This window comes from Bufo gargarizans, chromosome 1, assembly GCF_014858855.1.
Source record: "Bufo gargarizans isolate SCDJY-AF-19 chromosome 1, ASM1485885v1, whole genome shotgun sequence".
Classification (NCBI taxonomy): domain Eukaryota; kingdom Metazoa; phylum Chordata; class Amphibia; order Anura; family Bufonidae; genus Bufo; species Bufo gargarizans.
Window position 1 is genome coordinate 309,366,739 of NC_058080.1, and position 21,100 is coordinate 309,387,838.

A 21,100-nucleotide genomic window follows, 5' to 3' on the forward strand; every position below is an offset into this window, starting at 1 on the left:
CTGCTGTATCAGGCCTACTTTAAATCTATCCATAAAAGGGTATATTAGATTGAAGGTGCGGATAGGGTCATTCTCAATAACTTCACACGCTACCGTGCATTTCCAAGTCTAATTCTGTCCGTAAACGTATACCTGTCATCCAGGGCCTAAATACTAAGCCTACAATTTATACTTAGCTAAATCTGTCATTATTGCTGTGGCTGGTCACGTTATTTGGTGTCCGTTAAAGCACAGTTTCTGTTCTGGGTTGAAATACAATTCCCAACTTAGCAATTCCCTAAATTAGTGGTTTCTGCTGTATCAGGCCAACTTTAAATCTATCCATAAAAGGTTATATTAGATTGAAGGTGCGGATAGGGTCATTCTCAATAACTTCACACGCTACCGTGCATTTCCAAGTCTAATTCTGTCCGTAAACGTATACCTGTCATCCAGGGCCTAAATACTAGGCCTACAATTTATATTCAGCTAAATCTGTCGTTACTGCTGTGCCTGTATTAGTGTAATACGGTACCTAAATAGATAGCCAGATAGTGTTAGGTGTCTGTAAAAAAAGGCCTGAATTTGAATTCAATACATTGGGCCAAATAATTTTTTTCTTATTGTGGTGAACAGTAATAATGAGGAAAACATCTAGTAAGGGACGCGGACATGGTCGTGGTGGTGTTAGTGGACCCTCTGGTGCTGGGAGAGGACGTGGCCGTTCTGCCACAGCCACATGTCGTAGTGAACCAACTACCTCAGGTCCCAGTAGCCGCCAGAATTTACAGCGATATTTGGTGGGGCCCAATGCCGTTCTAAGGATGGTAAGGCCTGAGCAGGTACAGGCATTAGTCAATTGGGTGGCCGACAGTGGATCCAGCACGTTCACATTATCTCCCACCCAGTCTTTTGCAGAAAGCGCACAGATGGCGCCTGAAAACCAAGCCCATCAGTCTGTCACATCACCCCCATGCATATCAGGGAAACTGTCTGAGCCTCAAGTTATGCAGCAGTCTCTTATGCTGTTTGAAGACTCTGCTGGCAGGGTTTCCCAAGGGCATCCACCTAGCCCTTCCCCAGCGGTGGAAGACATAGAATGCACTGACGCACAACCACTTATGTTTCCTGATGATGAGGACATGGGAATACCACCTCAGCACGTCTCTGATAATGACTAAACACAGGTGCCAACTGCTGTGTCTTTCTGCAGTGTGCAGACTGAACAGGAGGTCAGGGAGGAAGACTGGGTAGAAGACGATGCAGGGGGCGATGAGGTCCTAGACCCCACATGGAATGAAGGTCGTGCCACTGACTCTCACAGTTCGGAGGAAGAGGCAGTGGGGAGACCGAGCCAACAGCGTAGCAAAAGAGAGAGCAGTGGGCAAAAGCAGAACACCCGCCGCCAAGAAACTCCGCCTGCTACTGACCGCCGCCATCTGGGACCGAGCACCCCAAAGGCAGCTTCAAGGAGTTCCCTGGCATGGCACTTCTTCAAACAATGTGCTGACGACAAGACCCGAGTGGTTTGCACGCTGTGCCATCAGAGCCTGAAGCGAGGCATTAACGTTCTGAACCTTAGCACAACCTGCATGACCAGGCACCTGCATGCAAAGCATGAACTGCAGTGGAGTAAACACCTTAAAAACAAGGAACTCACTCAGGCACCCCCTGCTACCTCTTTTGCTGCTGCCGCCTCGGCCTCTTCTGCTGCTGCCGCCTCGGCCTCTTCCTCTGCCTCTGGAGGAACGTTGGCATCTGCCGCCCAGCAAACAGGGGATGTACCACCAACACCACCACCTCCGTCACCAAGCATCTCAACCATGTCACACGGCAGCGTTCAGCTCTCCATCTCACAAACATTTGAGAGAAAGCGTAAATTCCCACCTAGCCACCCTCGATCCCTAGCCCTGAATGCCAGCATTTCTAAACTACTGGCCTATGAAATGCTGTCATTCAGGTTGGTGGACACAGACAGCTTCAAACAGCTCATGTCGCTTGCTGTCCCACAGTATGTTGTTCCCAGCCGCCACTACTTCTCCAAGAGAGCCGTGCCTTCCCTGCACAACCAAGTATCCGATAAAATCAAGTGTGCACTGCGCAAGGTCCACCTAACCACAGATACGTGGACCAGTAAGCACGGCCAGGGACGCTATATCTCCCTAACTGCACACTGGGTAAATGTAGTGGCGGCTGGGCCCCAGGCGGAGAGCTGTTTGGCGCACGTCCTTCCGCCGCCAAGGATCGCAGGGCAACATTCTTTGCCTCCTGTTGCCTCCTCCTCCTACTCAGCTTCCTCCTCCTCTTCTTTCACCTGCTCATCCAGTCAGCCACACACCTTCACCACCAACTTCAGCACAGCCCGAGGTAAACGTCAGCAGGCCATTCTGAAACTCATATGTTTGGGGGACAGGCCCCACACCGCACAGGAGTTGTGGTGGGGTATAGAATAACAGACCGACGAGTGGTTGCTGCCGGTGAGCCTCAAGCCCAGCCTGGTGGTGTGCGATAATGGGCGAAATCTCGTTGCAGCTCTGGGACTAGCCGGTTTGACGCACATCCCTTGCCTGGCGCATGTGCTGAATTTGGTGTTGCAGAAGTTCATTCACAACTACCCCGACATGTCAGAGCTGCTGCACGTCTGTTCGCGCTTCCGGCGTTCACATCCTGTCGCTGCTCGCCTGTCTGCGCTACAGCGTAACTTCGGCCTTCCCGCTCACCGCCTCATATGCGACGTGCCCACCAGGAGGAACTCCACCTTGCACATGCTGGACAGACTGTGCGAGCAGCAGCAGGCCATAGTGGAGTTTCAGCTGCAGCACGCACGGGTCAGTCGCACTGCGGAACAGCACCACTTCACCACCAATGACTGGGCCTCCATGCGAGACCTGTGTGCCCTGTTGCGCTGTTTCGAGTACTCCACCAACATGGCCAGTGGCGATGACGCCGTTATCAGCGTTACAATACCACTTCTATGTCTCCTTGAGAAAACACTTAGGGCGATGATGGAAGAGGAGGTGGCCCAAGAGGAGAAGGAGGAGGAGGAAGAGGGGTCATTTTTAGCACTTTCAGGCCAGTCTCTTCGAAGTGACTCAGAGGGTGGTTTTTTGCAACAGCAGAGGCCAGGTACAAATGTGGCCAGCCAGGGCCCACTACTGGAGGACGAGGAGGACGAGGATGAGGAGGAGGTGGAGGAGGATGAGGATGAAGCATGTTCACAGCGGGGTGGCACCCAACGCAGCTCAGGCCCATCACTGGTGCGTTGCTGGGGGGAAACGCAGGACGATGACGATACGCCTCCCACAGAGGACAGCTTGTCCTTACCTCTGGGCAGCCTGGCACACATGAGCGACTACATGCTGCAGTGCCTGCGCAACGACAGCAGAGTTGCCCACATTTTAACGTGTGCGGACTACTGGGTTGCCACCCTGCTGGATCCACGGTACAAAGACAATGTGCCCACCTTACTTCCTGCACTGGAGCGTGATAGGAAGATGCGCAAGTACAAGCACATGTTGGTAGACGCGCTACTGAGAGCATTCCCAAATGTCACAGGGGAACAAGTGGAAGCCCAAGGCGAAGGCAGAGGAGGAGCAAGAGGTCGCCAACGCAGCTGTGTCACGGCCAGCTCCTCTGAGGGCAGGGTTAGCATAGCAGAGATGTGGAAAAGTTTTGTCAACACGCCACCGCTAACTGCGTCACCACCTGATACGGAACGTGTTAGCAGGAGGCAACATTTCACTAACATGGTGGAACAGTACTTGTGCACACCCCTCCACGTACTGACTGATGGTACGGCCCTATTCAACTTCTGGGTCTCCAAATTGTCCACGTGGCCAGAGCTAGCCTTTTATGCCTTGGAGGTGCTGGCCTGCCCGGCGGCCAGCGTTTTGTCTGAACGTGTATTCAGCACGGCAGGGGGTGTCATTGCAGACAAACGCATCCGCCTGTCTACAGCCAATGTGGACAAGCTGACGTTCATAAAAATGAACCAGGCATGGATCCCACAGGACCTGTCCATCCCTTGTGCAGATTAGACATTAACTACCTCCCCTTAACCATATATTATTGTACTCCAGGGCACTTCCTCATTCAATCCTATTTTTATTTTCATTTTCATTTTACCATTATATTGCGGGGCAACACAAAGTTGAATGAACCTCTCCTCTGTCTGGGTGCCGGGGCCTAAAAATATCTGACAGTGGCCTGTTCCAGTGTTGGGTGACGTGAAGCATGATTCTCTGCTATGACATGAAGCCTGAATCTCTGCTATGGGACCTCTCTCCTCTGTCTGGGTGCCGGGGCCTAAATATATGACAATGGACTGTTCTAGTTTTGGCTGACGTGAAGCCTGATTCTCTGCTATGACATGAAGCCTGAATCTCTGCTATGGGACCTCTCTCCTCTGTATGGGTGCCGGGGCCTAAATATATGACAATGGACTGTTCCAGTTTTGGCTGACGTGAAGCCTGATTCTCTGCTATGACATGAAGACTGATTCTCTGCTGACATGAAGCCTGAATCTCTGTTATGGGACCTCTCTCCTCTGTCTGGGTGCCAGGGCCTAAATATATGACAATGGACTGTTCCAGTTTTGGCTGACGTGAAGCCTGATTCTCTGCTATGACATGAAGACTGATTCTCTGCTGACATGAAGCCTGAATCTCTGCTATAGGACCTCTCTCCTCTGTCTGGGTGCTGGGGCCTAAATATATGACAATGGACTGTTCTAGTTTTGGCTGACGTGAAGCCTGATTCTCTGCTATGACATGAAGACTGATTCTCTGCTGACATGAAGCCTGAATCTCTGCTATGGGACCTCTCTCCTCTGTCTGGGTGCCGGGGCCTAAATATATGTTCCAGTTTTGGCTGACGTGAAGCCTGATTCTCTGCTATGACATTAAGACTGATTCTCTGCTGACATGAAGCCTGAATCTCTGTTATGGGACCTCACTCCTCTGTCTGGGTGCCGGGGCCTAAATATATGACAATGGACTGTTCCAGTTTTGGCTGACGTGAAGCCTGACTCTCTAGTTTTGGCTGACGTGAATCCTGATTCTCTGCTATGACATGAAGACTGATTCTCTGCTGACATGAAGCCTGAATCTCTGTTATGGGACCTCACTCCTCTGTCTGGGTGCCGGGGCCTAAATATATGACAATGGACTGTTCCAGTTTTGGCTGACGTGAAGCCTAAATCTCTGTTATGGGACCTCTCTCCTCTGTCTGGGTGCCGGGGCCTAAATATATACCCGAACATTTCCGGGAAGTTCGGCCGAACTTCTCGAACCCGAACATCCAGGTGTTCGCTCAACTCTAAAGTTTAGTAAATGTCTGTTTACTAGAATGTTACTACATATCACCTACTCTAGTGGATAAGCACATTAAAGTTCAGATTTTTAGACTGTGCTAATGTTATGGGTCCAAAGTTTGATTCTTATGGTATGTAGAACACATGCAGTACATATGGCAGTGTATAGTATAATTATTGTGCAAAATATTAAACCAGTAGTAGTATAAACGAAAACAGAAGCTAGGTATTATGTCATTCATTATCATTTTTATTTTTCTCCTCAGGTAAATATTGATTTGGAGGACAAGTGGAGAATACGCGATGACCAGCTTCAGCATGTGGCATCATTAATGGACAGAAGAAAAAGAGACTGGAGACTATTAGCAAACAATTTGGGATTCTTAGAAAAAGACTGCATCTTTTTTGAGCAGAATAATTCAATGAATAGAGACAAAGTAAGTCAAATTACAGGCGTATTTCAGGCTCAGATAGTGGCGCAACTAATCGGTTTAATCAAAACACATCTAAGCCCACCTACCAAGCGACAAGGTGGTCTCCGTTCATGCGGGTCCTACGCTAAACCTGCCTATGCCGTTATGCATTTATGTTCAGGAGCGCAGATCCCGCACATATAGTGTGTTGCTCCTAGTAACCTCCATGCGCAATAGCAACCGGTGGGAGGAGGAGCACACACACCTATATGTACCCCCATAATCAAGATCAAAACGTATTCACCAAGTGTCTCAGATTTTATCAAGATAGTGAGGGCTTGGTCCATATGTTATGCTTGCATCTTTTATTATAGTGCATTATTTTATGTTTTTACATAAGGACACGTTACGCTAAGGTGTGTCCTATAATGAGCATTGTGTCTTCAAACTTGTAATCAGTCAGTCTGCCTATTTAGAGGGTGAAAAGTAGTCACTGTGTTGTTAGGTATGGTGGGTACCACACTGAACGTGGACCAAAGAGACACTTGTCTCAGGAGATTAAAAGTAAAGGCTATAAGATCATCTCCAAACAGCTTTTTGTTCCTGTTACTTCAGTTGCACATATTATTCAGAAGTTTAAATCATAAAAAAAAAGAGACTGGAAATTGTAAAAATGCATATTGACAAGCCACAGAGTTTCTGGGATAATGTCTTTTGGACATATGAGATAAAACTGGAGTTTTTTGACAAGTCACATCAGCTCTATGTTCACAGACACAAAAATGAAGCATACAAAGAAAAGAACATTGCACCTACTGTGAAACATGGAGGAGGCTTGATTATGTTTTGGGGCTGCATCTGGCACAAGATGTCTTGAATCTGTGCATGGTACTATGAAATCTCAAGACTATCAAGGCACCCTGGAGCGAAATGTGCTGCCCAGTGTCAGAAAACCTGGTTTCAGTCACAGGTCATGGATCCTTCAACAGGATAATGACCCAAAACACACAGCTAAAAACATCCAAGGATAGCTAAGAACAAAGCACTGGACTATTCTGAAGTGGCCTTCTGCTCTAAATCCCGCAGAAGGAGCTGAAACAATGCAGTATGGAGAAAGCACCCTTCAAACCTTAAACAGCTGGAGCAGTTTGCTCACGAGGAGAGGGCCAAAATACCTGTGGACAGGAGCAGAAGTCTCATTAACAGTTACAGAAATTGCTTGATTGCAGTCATTGCCTCAAAAGGTTGTGCAAGATAATATTAAGTTAGGATACCATCATTTTTGTCCAGGCCAATTTCATTAGTAATTCTGTTGAACCAAAATTCTAACTCAACAATAAAATAAGGCAATGCATATCCAAGCAAAAAAACAGGGCATGATGAGGAACAAAATGCTTGTAACACCCAGGGACATGATTGTGTGCAAGCACAGATCTTCCTAGAGCTGTCTGCCCCACCAAACTAAGTAATCGGGGAAAAAGGGCCTTGGTAAGAGAGGTGACCAATACCCCATTTGTCACTCTGGCTGAGCTCCAAAGATCTTGTGTGAAGATAGGAGAAACTTTCAGAAGGTCATGGCATAGTGGCCTGAAAGAAGCCTCTCCTCAGTAAGTGACACTTGCAACAAGACAATGACCCTAGGCACACAACCAAGACAATATGGTAGTAGCTTAAGCCCTTAAGGACTCAGCCCTATTTCACCTTAAGGACTTGGCAATTTTTTGCAAATCTGACCAGTGTCACTTTAAGTGCTCATAACTTTAAAACGCTTTGACTTATCCAGGCCATTCTGAGATTGTTTTTTCGTCACATATTGTACTTCATGACACTGGTAAAATGAAGTCCAAAAAATTTTTTTTTTTGCATAAAAAAATACCTAATTTACAAAAAATTTGCAAATTTCAAAGTTTCAGTTTCTCTACTTCTGTAATACATAGTAATACCCCCAAAAATTGTGATGACTTTACATTCACCATGTGTCTACTTCAGGTTTGAATTATTTTGGGAATGATATTTTATTTTTTGGGGATGTTACAAGGTTTAGAACTTTAGAAGCAAATATTGAAATTTTTCAGAAATTTACAAAAACCCAATTTTTAGGGACCACTACAGCTCTGAAGTCACTTTGCGAGGCTTACATAATAGAAACCACCCAAAAATATGACCCCATTCTATAGACTACACCCCTCAAGGTATTAAAAACTGATTTTACAAACTTTGTTAACCCTTTAGGTGTTGCACAAGAGTTATTGGCAAATGGGGATGAAATTTGAGAATTTAATTTTTTTGCCTAATTTTCAATTTTAACCCATTTTTTCCACTAACAAAGCAAGGGTTAACAGCCAAACAAGACTGTATCTTTATTGCCCTGACTTTGCCGTTTGCCACACAGGCCACAGCGGGGCGTAGAGTGAAAGGTGCGCCGTTTGGTTTTTGGAAGGCAGATTTTGCTGGACTGGTTTATTTACACCAAGTCCCATTTGAAGCCCCCCTGATGCACCCCTAGAGTAGAAACTCCCTAAAAATGTGACCCCATCTAAGAAACTACACCCCTCAAGGTATTCAAAACTGATTTTACAAACTTTGTTAACCCTTTAGGTGTTGCACAAGATTTAATGGAAAATAGAGATACAATTTCAAAATTTCACTTTTTTGGCATATTTTCCATTTTAGTATCTTTTTTCAAGTAACAAAGCAAGTGTTAACAGCCAAACAAAACTCAATATTTATGGCCCTGATTCTGTAGTTTACAGAAACACCCCATATGTGGTCATAAACCGCTGTACTACACTTTTTGTGCGGCAAGGTAACAAGAAATAGCTTTTTTGGCACCGTTTTTTTGTTATTTACAACATTCATCTGAAAGGTTAGATCATGTGGTAATTTTATAGAGCAGGTTGTCACGGACGCGGCGATACCTAATATGTATACTTTTTTTTTATTTATGAAAGTTTTACACAATGATTTCATTTTTAAAACAAAAAAAGTTTTAGTGTCTCCATAGCCTAAGAGCCATAGTTTTTTCAGTTTTTGGGCGATTATCTTATGTAGGGTCTCATTTTTTGCGGGATGAGATGGCTGTTTTATTGGCACTATTTTGGGGTGCATATGGCTTTTTGATCGCTTGCTATTGCACTTTTTGTGACGTAAGACCGTTTTTATTTTTATTTTTTTACGGTGGTCACCTGAGGGGTTAACTCATGTGATATTTTTATACAGCCGGTCAATACGGACACGGCGATACCTAATATGTATACTTTTTTTTATTTATGTAAGTTTTACACAATGATTTGATTTTTGAAACAAAAAAAATCATGTTTTAGTGTTTCCATAGTCTAAGAGCCATATTTTTTTTTAGTTTTTGGGCGATTATCTTGGGTAGGGTCTCATTTTTTGCGGGATGAGATGACGGTTTGATTGGCACTATTTTGGCGTACATGTGACCTTTTTGATCACTTTTATTACCTTTTTGGGGAAGTAAGGTGGGCAAAATTTCAATTTTCTCATAGTTTTAATTTTTTTATTTTTATGGCTTTCCCTGTGCGGGGAAAGTAACATGACCGTTTTATAGATCAGGTTGTTACGGATGCGGCAATACCAAACATGTGTAGGGAATTTTATTTTTAATTTGTGATAAATTTGTTTTTGGATTTTCACTTTTTTTTCACTTTTTCTTACATTTTTTTTTACCCAGACCCACTTGGTTCTTGAAGATCCAGTGGGTCTGATGTCTGTATAATACAGTACAGAACCCTATATAGGGTTCTGTACTGTATTTTACTGACACTGAACAGATCTATGCTTTTAGCATAGATCTGTTCAGCACTATGGACAGCAGGACGCCTGAGAAGGCGTCCTGTTGCCATGGGAACCTTCCCCTGCTGCGAAGTTGTGGCCACAACTTCGCCGACGGGGTAGGGTAAGGACTGGGGCTTCAGGGGGTTGTCTGGGGCTCTCTCCCTCTCCCATCGGGGGGCTGCAAAGGCACAGCAGCCCCCCGATGGGAGAGGGAGGGAGCCGCATCTTACTGTTAACTCTTTCCATACAGCGGTCCGTACGGACCGCTGTATGGAAAGGGTTAAACGGCTGACATCCATTCACAGATGTCAGCCATTTATACCAGGGTGTCAGCAATGTGCTGACACCCTGGTATACCCACTAGGAGCCAACGATTATTCGGCGCACCGCCCACACCGCACGCAACACCCCCCCCTGCACCTCCCACCAGGCTAAAATCGTGCAGGGGTGCAGGGGGGGTGATAACTATATATTTGTGCCACACTAAAGTTTCTGATCGCCGCGGTCAGGGACCGCGACGATCAGAAACAGCAGAAATCGCAACAAACTGCAGGTCTGAATTGACCTGCAGTTTACTGCAATCGCCGATACGGGGGGGTCATATGACCCCCCCAGGCGTTGTGACAGGATGCCGGCTGAATGATTTCAGCCGGCATCCTGTGCGGATTAACCCCTGGGGCGCCACAATCTCAATTTAAACTCATGACGTACCGGTACGTCATGGGTCCTTAAGGACTCGGGATCCATGCTGTACCGGTACGTCATGGGTCCCTAAGGAGTTAACGGCAACTCTATGAATATCAATGAGTGGCCCAGCCAGAGCCCTGGCTTGAAACCAACTGAACATCCACTGTCCACTGACGGTCCACAACTTGACAGAGCTTGAAAGGATCTTCAGAGACAAATGGCAAAAAATCACCAAATCAAGGTGTGTAAACCTTGTGACATCATAACTAAGAAGAATTGATTCGGTAATCGCTGCCAGAGATGCTTCAATTAAGTACTAAGTGAGTCCTGAAAAGTGTACCTAACATTTGCCTAACTTTGCATTAATAAATAGTACAGTTTGTACAACTGAATTTTAACAGAAAAGTATATGATGCAAATGTAGTAAAACATGAAAAAACTCACTTCACCTCCCAAAAAATGAGATAAAAAGTGATCAGTCATAACCCAAAATGGTACTAATAAAAACTACAGCTTTATCTGCTGACACAGCTCAGTCAAAAAAAAAAGTTATGGCTCTTAAAAAAGATTTCAGCAAATTCTGTGCTAGAAAATCCAAATGTCGCTCTTTCCCTTCTGAGCATTGCCAAGTCCCCAAACAGCAGTTTACTATCACATTTAGGATATTTCCATACTCAGAAGAAATTGCGTAACTGATTATTTGTGTTTTTCTGATTTTAACCCCTTTAGGACCCTGGGCTTTTTTGCTTTTTCGTTATTCTTATGGCTGATCGCATACATGTGCCGTGGGTCTCTGCTATTTAAAATAGCAGAATCCCCACGGCTAAGACACCTGCTGCACGTGTGAGCAGGCGCCATATTTGGGGTTAACCATTGCAAAAATGGAAAAATTGAGGCTAAAGCAACATAGTATTGAAAAAAAATGTTTTTTCATTCTCACAGTTCAATGTTAATAAATTCTATGAAACACCTGTGTAGTCAAAACCATCACTACATCTCTAGATGATTTCCTTCAAGGGGGTAGTTTTAAAAAAGGGGTTATTTCTTGGGGTTTCCACTGTACTGGTACTTCAGGGGTGTTGCAAGTTTGCTTGAGAGAGTGGCACCTTCAAGTGTGAATGCGCTTCAATTTTATCTTAGGAGTAGCATTCCTGTGCACTTTTGCCCTTCCTATCAAACAGGCTGCCTTGATTAGGTGGTACATATAGGTGTGCTTGCTCCTCTTATTGGTTGCTGGATGCATATAGAGGTGACTAGGGTACAGTTTTTTTTTAAATGGGTGATTGTTGGGGGTTTCTTATAAATCTAGGCCTCTCAAGGCCAAGATTTGCTTAGGCTACTTTCACACTTGCGGCAGGATGGATCCGACAGGCTGTTCACCATGTCGGATCAGTCCTGCGGCTATTTTGCCATGCCGCCGGACCGCCACTCCGTCCCCATTAACTATAATGGGACAGGGGCGGCGCTCCGGCGCAGCACGGTGAAAATTACTGCATGTCAGGCTTTTTAGTCCAGCGGCTTTTGCCGTGCAACGCCGTGCTGCGCCGGAGCTCCACCCCTGTTCCCATTATAGTCAATGGGGACGGAGCGGTGGTCCGGCGGCACGGCGAAATAGCCGCAGGACGGATCCGACATGGTGAACAGCCTGTCGGATCCGTCCTGCTGCAAGTGTGACAGTAGCCTAAACTGGTCCCTATATAGGATTTGGAAATTTTCATCAAAATTATTAAAATTGCTGCTAAATTCTAAGCCTTTCAACATAAAAAAATAAAAGTATGACTGAACAATGATAACAACATAAAGTTGACATATGATAAATATTAATTATTAAATATTTTTTGGAGTGTCTTACAAGCAGAGAAATTCTAATTTTGAAAATTGTAAACTTAGTTAAATTTTCATTAAATTTGGGGGGTTTTTTGTAATAAATAAACACAAAATATAAAGACCGAAATTTATCACTATCAGAATGTACACTGTGTCATGAGAAAACAGTCTCAGAATTGCTTGGATATGTAAAAATATTCCAGAATTAAAGGTGTTGGTCACTTTCTAGTTATTGTTTACCAATGTATTTGTGAGATGATAACATGGCATTTACTAATATAGCCTTTGTTGAAATTTGTGCTGCCCATACTGTACATAAAATGACCACTGATGGAGGGTCAAATAGCTCTTGTCCTAAGGGGTTAATCATTGACTGTTGACTTTCATTCAGGCCCAATGTCACAGGTGTATAAAATCAAACACATAGCCAAGTCTGCCTTTACAAATATTTGTGAAAGAATGGGTCAACCTAAACAGTTTACATAATTTGAGTGTAGAACTGTAATAAGATGCCACCATTGCAACAAGTCACTTGAAGAAATGTCTTCCCTTCTAGATATTCAACAATCAACTGTGAGTAGTATTATTGCAAAGGGGAAGCATTTAGGAAGTGACAGACCACATAAAGGTTACTGTAACAACAGTCCTAAGACAAAAATCCAACCTGCTTTTCCTACCTACTTGCATTACAAGAACTAGATGGGATACGCAGTATCAAATGAGAGACAGAGAGGGGTCAGAAGACAAGCCGAGATCAGAACCAGACTGCCTACGCAGTACCAAACAAGAGACATAGAGTGGTCAGAGGACAAGCCGGGTACAGGAGCACGAGCAATCCAATAAAGCACAGGAACCAGAATCAGGAACACAGTACCAAACACCTTTTGGGATGAACTAGAATAGAGATTGCGAGCCAGGCCCTCTCGTCCAACATCAGTGTCTAACCGCACAAATGCTCTTCTCGATGAATGGGCAGAAATTCCCACAGACACGCTCCAAAAAAACGTATTTATGCCTATGGATTTAGAACGGGATATCATAAAAGTTCATGCATGTGTATTGTGTAGGTGTCCCCAATACTTTTGTCCTTATAGTGTACATACTAGTTTGAGAGACACAGTCTCAAAGTGGAGAAGATCAGTCTTGCATAGAATACTGTAAAGGTCCTTTTGCATGGACCATTGTGTAAAGAAATTATCTGGAACAAACCCAACCTTCTTGATAACTGCCTGATCGGCAGTGGAGATTGGTGATGTCGCAAACATAAAATTTTCAGCGAATTTCCACAAATGTTTGCGAACGGGCGAACCGCCATAGACTTCAATAGGCAGGTGAATTTTAAAACCCACAGGGACTCTTTCTGGCCACAATAGTGATGGAAAAGTTGTTTCAAGGGGACTAACACCTGGACTGTGGCATGCCGGAGGGGGATCCATGGCAAAACTCCCATGGAAAATTACGTAGTTGACGCAGAGTGTGGTAAGTTGAATTCGCAAAGCGATTAATATAACCTGCATTAATCGCATTGCGATTACAACTTAGATCTGAGTTCCTAATGGTTGTATTGCTAGAATTGACGAATATAGCACTATATTCTCAATCTTCATTATATTCTAGCAATACAACCATTAAGAACGCAGCTCTAAGTTGAATTCGCAATGCGATTAATATAACCTCATAATCATAATGGTTGTATTGGTCGCACCGTCACATGGTAAAGGGGGACAGGGGTGGGACACACTGCAGCCTGGTGAGCGGTGGGGCGCCGCGGCAGCTGCCCTGCAGGAGTCTCTGATGGCTCTGGTGCCGGGAGGAGGAGGAGGTATGTAGAGTGGCTCTGTACTTTATAGAATACCCCAATAATAATAAGTTAATAACCTAACCCCATTCATAAATTACTGTGGATTATTATAGAGACAGCCCCAGGCCAGGAGACATAAGGGGTTGGGTTGAACTGTGGGCTGGGGCCACCCGGCCACATTTAATAATCTTTGCTCAGGGGGGCCCTCATAAATATAGACCCACATGGTGTGGACTGGTCATTTTTACTAAGGAATATAGTTTAACCGTTTATGTGCAAAAGAGAAAATAAGAAGTCAGCTCCAATCAGATATCTGCACATAGACCAAGACTCTGGGTCTATGCAGATATCTGATTGGAGCTGACTTAGTGACTTCTTTTTTTTTCTCTTTATTATGGCTTGGGGGGGGGGGGGGCAGGGGTGACACCACGCCACTGTAACCATTAGGAACCCAGCTCTAAGTTGAATTCGCAATGCGATTAATATAACCTGCATTAATAGCATTGCGATTACAACTTAGTCAAATTTGTGACACTGCAGCTTCAGAATGAATCTAAGATGGATGCTGTCCCTAAGATGGATGCTGTCCTTGCTATTTAATAGGAGGTGGGAGGGTCTGGGAGGGTATGCTGATTGGGTGGAATGTGTCTGCTGACTGTGAGGTACAGGGTCAAAGTTTTCTCAATGATGACGTATAGGGGACGGACCGAACACCGCATATGTTCGCCCGCCGCGGCGAACGCAAACAAGCTATGTTCGCCGGGAACTATTCGCCGGCGAATAGTTCGGGACATCTCTAGTGGAGATGAGGGCTGTATTCACATGCAGCAATCACCTCCGCTGCTACGGATCAAGAAATCTATACAGTGATTGTTTGTGCCCATAAAAATTGTTTCAACAGCATGATCTGCTGCACAGAAGCAATGATTACTTTTTTGTGCCGGCCGAAATACAAGATCACCCGATGAATGAACATTGGTGATCACTGGAATCTTTTACATAGGCCAGTTATCAGAAACTAGGAAAACAAACTCATCCCTGATAATCGGCCTGATTATCGGTCTGTGTAAAAAAGCTTTTAGGGTCCATTCACACATCCGTGTGTGTTTTGCGGATCCGCGGATCAGCAAAACACGAACACCGGCAATGTGCGGACCGCACATAACCGGCACTAATAGAATATGCCTATGCGGACAAGAATAGGGCATGTTCTATTTTTTTCAGGAATGGAAATGCGGACCTGGAATGCGGCCCCATAGAAATGAATGTGTCTGCAATTCCGTTCCGATTGCGGATGTGTGAATGGAGCCTAAGAGTGAAATTGATCTTTGCAACTCCCCAGTTTCTAATTAAGGAATATTAGGTAAGTTACAAAAAGTTGGGGGCAAATATAATAGATTATTACTTGACTGCTATATCAGACTCACAGGGTTTGTTAATAATCATGAAGACACATGGGTCTGCATAGGGACTGTAGACAAAAAGAGGCATTCTATTTTAAATTAAGATATTTAGCAAAGTTGCTTTATGTTATTTTAGATGCATTCTAAAAATACAATCTGATGTTTTTTTTACCCTTAAAACACCCCTCCAAGCATCGTACATCTTAGCACAAGCTTTTAACCGTAGTATTCCAATTCCTCAAATGTACTACCTCCAGTCTTCAACCAGTTAGGTCCACTGTTTTAAATAAGTTGGACAGCACAGGTAAGGAAGATGTTGTAATGATCAAACTGCTGTTTGACACCATAGAAGTTTTATTTGCAGTAGATCAAACCTATTTGCAACTTTTAACTAAGTTTTTCTCTGAGTGAAGAGAGAGATTATTTTTGTACATACACACTAATCATATCACTTGAAATATCTTGTTCTTGCTCATAGATCCTAGACATGCTGCAGGTGTGGAGAAGTTCCCTTGGCAAGCAGGCACAGGCACAAAGTCTACAGAAAGCGCTGAAACATACTGGCAACGCTGACATTGCCAATGACATTTTCAATCTTAATTTTTAAACCATCTAGCCTAATTAAATGTAATGGTTGGACTGTCACTCTTGATAATAGCAACAAATCTAAATGCAGTGCAAAACATGCAGTAACATTATTAAAGGGTTTGTACCATTTCTTAAAAGGGATCCCCAAGGATAAGCTGATCACAATGTATCCCACTACTGGAACCCCTAATATGCAACTTAACCAGGAACCTAGTAGCATATCGTTCATTTGCAGTGGTTTTTCAGGAGTTCAGTATTGATGATCTATCCTCAGGACAGGTCATCAATATCTGATTGTTGGGGGTCCAACATCTGGCTGTTTGGAAAGGCCTCAGCACTCCAGTCTCCCAGCTTACCAAGCACAGCTCCATACATTTTATAGCAGCTGTGCTTGGTATTGCACCCCATTTCCGTTCACTTGAACATGACTAAGCTGCAAACAACTCAACTGATCGATGAATGTGACATCATTGGCCTAGGAAAAGGCTGTGACACTCACCAGAATGCCACCGCCTCTTCAAACATATGATCAGTGGGAATGCTGATGACTTTTCCTGAGGATAGGCTAAGGCATTTAAAATGTTTAACCTAAACCAGACAACTCCTTTAACTTATCCAGGATATCCAGGATAATGTATCCCAATTACCTTTATGCTATAGCTTTTATGATAAATATAGTTGAAATACAGTGAAATCCAACATTACTGGGATCAAATATTCTAGATTATTACAAAGTATATAAAAGAGGTAGAGAGCCTCAAAAAAGACACTGGGGCCAATATACAATATATGACTGTGACATTATTTTCCTCTTTTATTCCCACCGTAAGGGGATATTCAGACAAGGCAGAATTGTTGTAAATATGTATATGATTATTCATGTGAATGGGTTTGTTTTGGTGGCAAGCACTTGAATTTCTGCAACCCTATTCAGATGAGTAGAACAGTTACAAAAATTCTGCAACAAAGCTACTGCATGTGGGTTCCCCCTAAATTCTGTATATGACATGTCACTTCTTGATGCAGATTTCAAATCTGTGTTGCTAGAATCATCAGCTGTATGAACGTCAACTGCAGTACCCCAGAGCAGAGGGTACTGTCTCTGCAAATGGTTTGTTGTTTAATGTTAGGCTATACATTGTCATGTTATGTATTATGCCCAGTATAGCTGTGTATGGATGGCACAGTTATGGTTAATATTGTGTTCAACTTTTTGTGACATGTTAAAGTCCCCTAAGGGGGGATTAAAATGTGAAAAAATAAATAAAAAGGTTTTTAAAAATCTAAACCCACTGTACCATGTGTCCTACCTCCTCTAAGGGCGCTGTCTAAGTGAACTGCTCGTTCTTCGCAGTACCCCTAATGCTGGGGGTACCCCTGATGGTAGCACAGTTACCCCTGATAGTAGCAACCTGATGTTCCCAAGGGGAACACCAGAAGCTACCTCTTGAGGAGGATTGGCACATGAGGTAGCTGGTCCGGATGGACAAGGGGGTATCAGTCCAAAGTACCAGAGGTACAGATGTAGTCAGCAAGCCGGGAGCAACAGTGCAGGACCGAAGGATGAGGCAGAGGCGAAGTCAAACAAGCAATAGGTCAGAGCAGGAGGCACGGGTACAGGTCAGGCAATCCGGATCAGCAACAGTAGAGTTGAGGCAAGGCAGGCAGGGATCAAAGAGGTAGCGGAGTTCAGAAACACAAGAACAGGTCAGATAGACAAACACAAGCAGAGATATCAGCAACCTATGCATGACACAAGGACCTTGATGCTCAGGCATCTGGGAAGGGGGCTCAGCCACTTATATAGGTGCAGGAGGGCTAGGATTGGTCAGCACAGTCACATGTGCTAACCCAGTGTTTCCCAACCAGTGTGCCTCCACCTGTTGCAAAACTACAACTCCCAGCATGCCCGCACAGCCAAAGGCTGTCCAGGCATGCTGGGAGTTGTAGTTTTGCAACAGCTGGAGGCACACTGGTTGGGAAACATTGTGCTAACCTATAAATTACATGAAGTGCTACGGGGAACAAGCTTAAAGCATGCTGTGTCCAGGGTGGAAGGAAACCGTGGAGTGGAATCCAGGATAGACGATGCCTGCAAGGACAGAGCCCAGGACTGCAGCGGTGAAAGGGAAACACCGGCAGCAGATGACCAGCGAACACGGAGCCCAGGACTGCGGTGGTAAGCAGGGGCACATCGGCGGACAGCATCTGCTGTTACACCCTATTTTACAAATAAACCAAAAAAATAAAGATCACTGGAATCGCCGCATCTGAAAATGACCAAACAATTAAAATATAAAAGTGTTTTATCCTGTATGGTGAAAAGTGTAAAGGAAAAAAATAAATAAAAAAAGGACTGATTTGACATTTTTATGACTGCTTCATCCCCCTAAATGTTTAAAAAAAAAGTGGCCAAAAAGTCAAACAAAAATACAGAAAAGCCAGTAAAAATTGATCCCTTGCACAGCTTCAAAAGTTTTTATTTTTTAAGCATTAAAACACAAGAAGAACTAGAAAAAAACATAGTATCTCTGTAATGATATTGACCTGCACAATGAAATAAACAATGAAACAAAACCCATAAAAAAGAAACCTATAAAACTCTGGCGGAATTGCATTTTTTTTCCAATTCCACCACTTTCCTTCCAGGTTCCCACTACACTGTATACAATATTAAATAGTGCTGTTAGAAACTACAACTTGTCCTGAAAAACAAGAAAAAACAAGCACTATACGGCTAAGTAAATGAAAAATTGAACGTTATGGCTCCTGAAAGGCAGGGAGTAGAACATGAAAAAAACAGAACATGGCTGCATTTAATTATTTATGTTATCCCTATTTTTACGTAGCAGAGATTGATTATTTTTTACTTTGGAGGTGCAGTGCATTTTCATGTGAACTGGCACTTGGCAGTTATCTCAGTGGTGCCCAACCTATAGTATCTGGTTTGAGTTAGTTGCCTAAACTCATTTGAGTAATCCTGTCTAAGGACACTCATACACTTTTTGCTCAACTTGGATGTACAGTTACATTAGGCTGCACAAACTGGGTAAAGGGTTCCAAAAAATTAGTTTCTGAGCCCAAAAGAAAGAGGAACTTTCACCACTCCTGACAGAACCAGGGGGCTACCAGACATTTGTCTAAGGCAGGGGTGCACAACCTGCGGCCCGGGGGCCACATGCGGCCCTCGATATCATTCTGTGCGGCCCCCAACCATCTGTTGACAGACATGTATGACTATGTCTTGTGGCTGCTCACATGCATTTTTCATGAATTCTCCCATTAGATGTGAATCCTGGAGGTGTAACCAGACATTTATAGTATATACTGTATGTACAATATGCAATAAATACAGTATATCAGTTGGTAATACCCCTTTAACTTTTATTTTTCGGCCCTTGGGATTCCTTCAGTCTTACAGTGTGGCCCCCGACCAGAAAAGGTTGTGCACCCCTGGTCTAAGGCTACTTTCACACTAGCGTTCGATCGGATCCGTTCTGAACGGATCCGCTCATATTAATGCAGACGGTGGTTCCGTTCAGAACGGATCCGTCTGCATTATAACTTAGAAAAATTTTCTAAGTGTGAAAGTAGCCTGAGCGGATCCGTTCAGACTTTACATTGAAAGTCAATGGGGGACGGATCCGCTTGAAGATTGAGCCATATGGTGTCATCTTCAAGCGGATCCGTCCCCATTGACTTACATTGTAAGTCGGAACGGATCCGCTCGCCTCCGCACGGCCAGGCGGACACCCGAACGCTGCAAGCAGCGTTCAGGTGTCCGCTCACTGAGCGGAGCGAAGGCTGAGCGCTGGCAGGCGGATGCATTCTCAGTGGATCCGCCTCCACTGAGAATGCATTAGGGCCAGACGGCTGCGTTCAGGGCCGCTTGTGAGAGCCTTCAAACGGAGCTCACGAACGGACACCTGAACGCAGGTGTGAAAGGAGCCTAAAACAACAATTCGGCGAACCTTACTGACTATGGGGCTAACGAAGTTACAGTGTCAAAAAAGGCTTCAATTTGCACGGCAATATCGTGATTGGACTTCCGCCGATTGGCAAAGGGTTTCCTTTTCTGATGAGTTACATTTTCTGCCTCCTCAAAAAGATGGACATTGGCATGTCAGGCAAGAAACATCAGAGAACAAACCCTGCAACCATTGCTGGAAGAACCCAAGCTTGTTGTGGCAATGTTATGGTCTGGGGAATGTTTTCATGGGATTCACTGGGCTAATTCATCCATGTGGAACTCTAAACCTATTTGGGTAGGAATCCATCCTTGCAGATCACGTACACACATTCATGCTAAATGTCTTCCTGGGGTGGGTGGCTTTTTCCAGCAAGACAGTGGGATATGTCACATGGAAGAGCATGAACAAGACTTCTAAGTACCTCCCTGGCCCCCTAATTTCTCAGACGTGAACCCAGATGAGCATCTATGGGACCACCCCGATTGTCATTATTGCCTTTAACCCCTTAAGGACCGAGGACGTACCGGTACGCCCTATTTCCCGAGTCCTTAAGGACCGAGGACGTACCGGTACGTCCTGACTTAAAATCTGAATTCCGGCGCCGCGGGGGTTAATCGAAACGGGATTTCGGCTGAAATCATTCAGCCGGCATCCCGTAACAACGCAGGGGGGGGTCATTGGACCCCCCCGTATCGGCGATCGCAGAAAACCGCAGGTCAATTCAGACCTGCGGTTTTCTGCGTTTCCGGTCCATTCGGGTGTCCTGTGACCCGATGAACCGGAAAAAGACTGCGATCGGTGGCGTAATTTTACACCACCAATCGCAGTCCGAGGATTTGCAGAGGCGGAGCTGGCCCTGGTGCTGAACGCCGCTGTCCAGGGTGCTGATTGGTGCAGGGGAGAGAGGCGCGAGATTCAAACTTCCTGCGCTCCTCTCTCCCCTCCTCTTCCTGTCCAGCACCCTGACCGTGCAGCATCGTCCAGCACCAGCTCCTGTGTCCCCCTAAATCGGCATCCATCACCCTCCTGCACCCATCGCCACCCAGGTAGGTTAGGGTCAGTGAGGGAGAGGCACCTTTAGGCAGGGATAGAAGGGAAAAGTTAGAAAAAAAAAAAAAAAAAAGCACATTTATTCCAAACTTTTTTTTTTCAACTTTCAGACCCCAGACCCCCCCTGCCACTTGCCCCCCCCGCATCCCCCCCACCACCAGCCCCCCCCCCCACCAACCCCCTCCCCCCACCACCAGACCCTTCCCCCACCACCACTTTTTTTTTTTTTTCTGCGTGCGCTGACTGGCCGGCACTTTTTAGCGTCCGTCCAC

The 21,100-nt window shown here is 44.8% G+C and overlaps 1 protein-coding gene across 1 annotated transcript in view; it reads left to right on the top strand.

Moving 5' to 3' along the window:
• Window positions 1-17,022, top strand: part of LOC122927648 — a 281,579-nt gene extending 264,557 nt beyond the window's left edge. The window contains exons 7-8 of the mRNA XM_044279688.1: window positions 5,557-5,727; window positions 15,698-17,022. Coding sequence (XP_044135623.1) covers window positions 5,557-5,727; window positions 15,698-15,826 — 300 coding nt within the window. The 3' untranslated portion in view covers window positions 15,827-17,022. The remainder of the gene's footprint in view (window positions 1-5,556; window positions 5,728-15,697) is intronic.
• The last annotated feature ends 4,078 nt before the right edge of the window (window positions 17,023-21,100 follow it).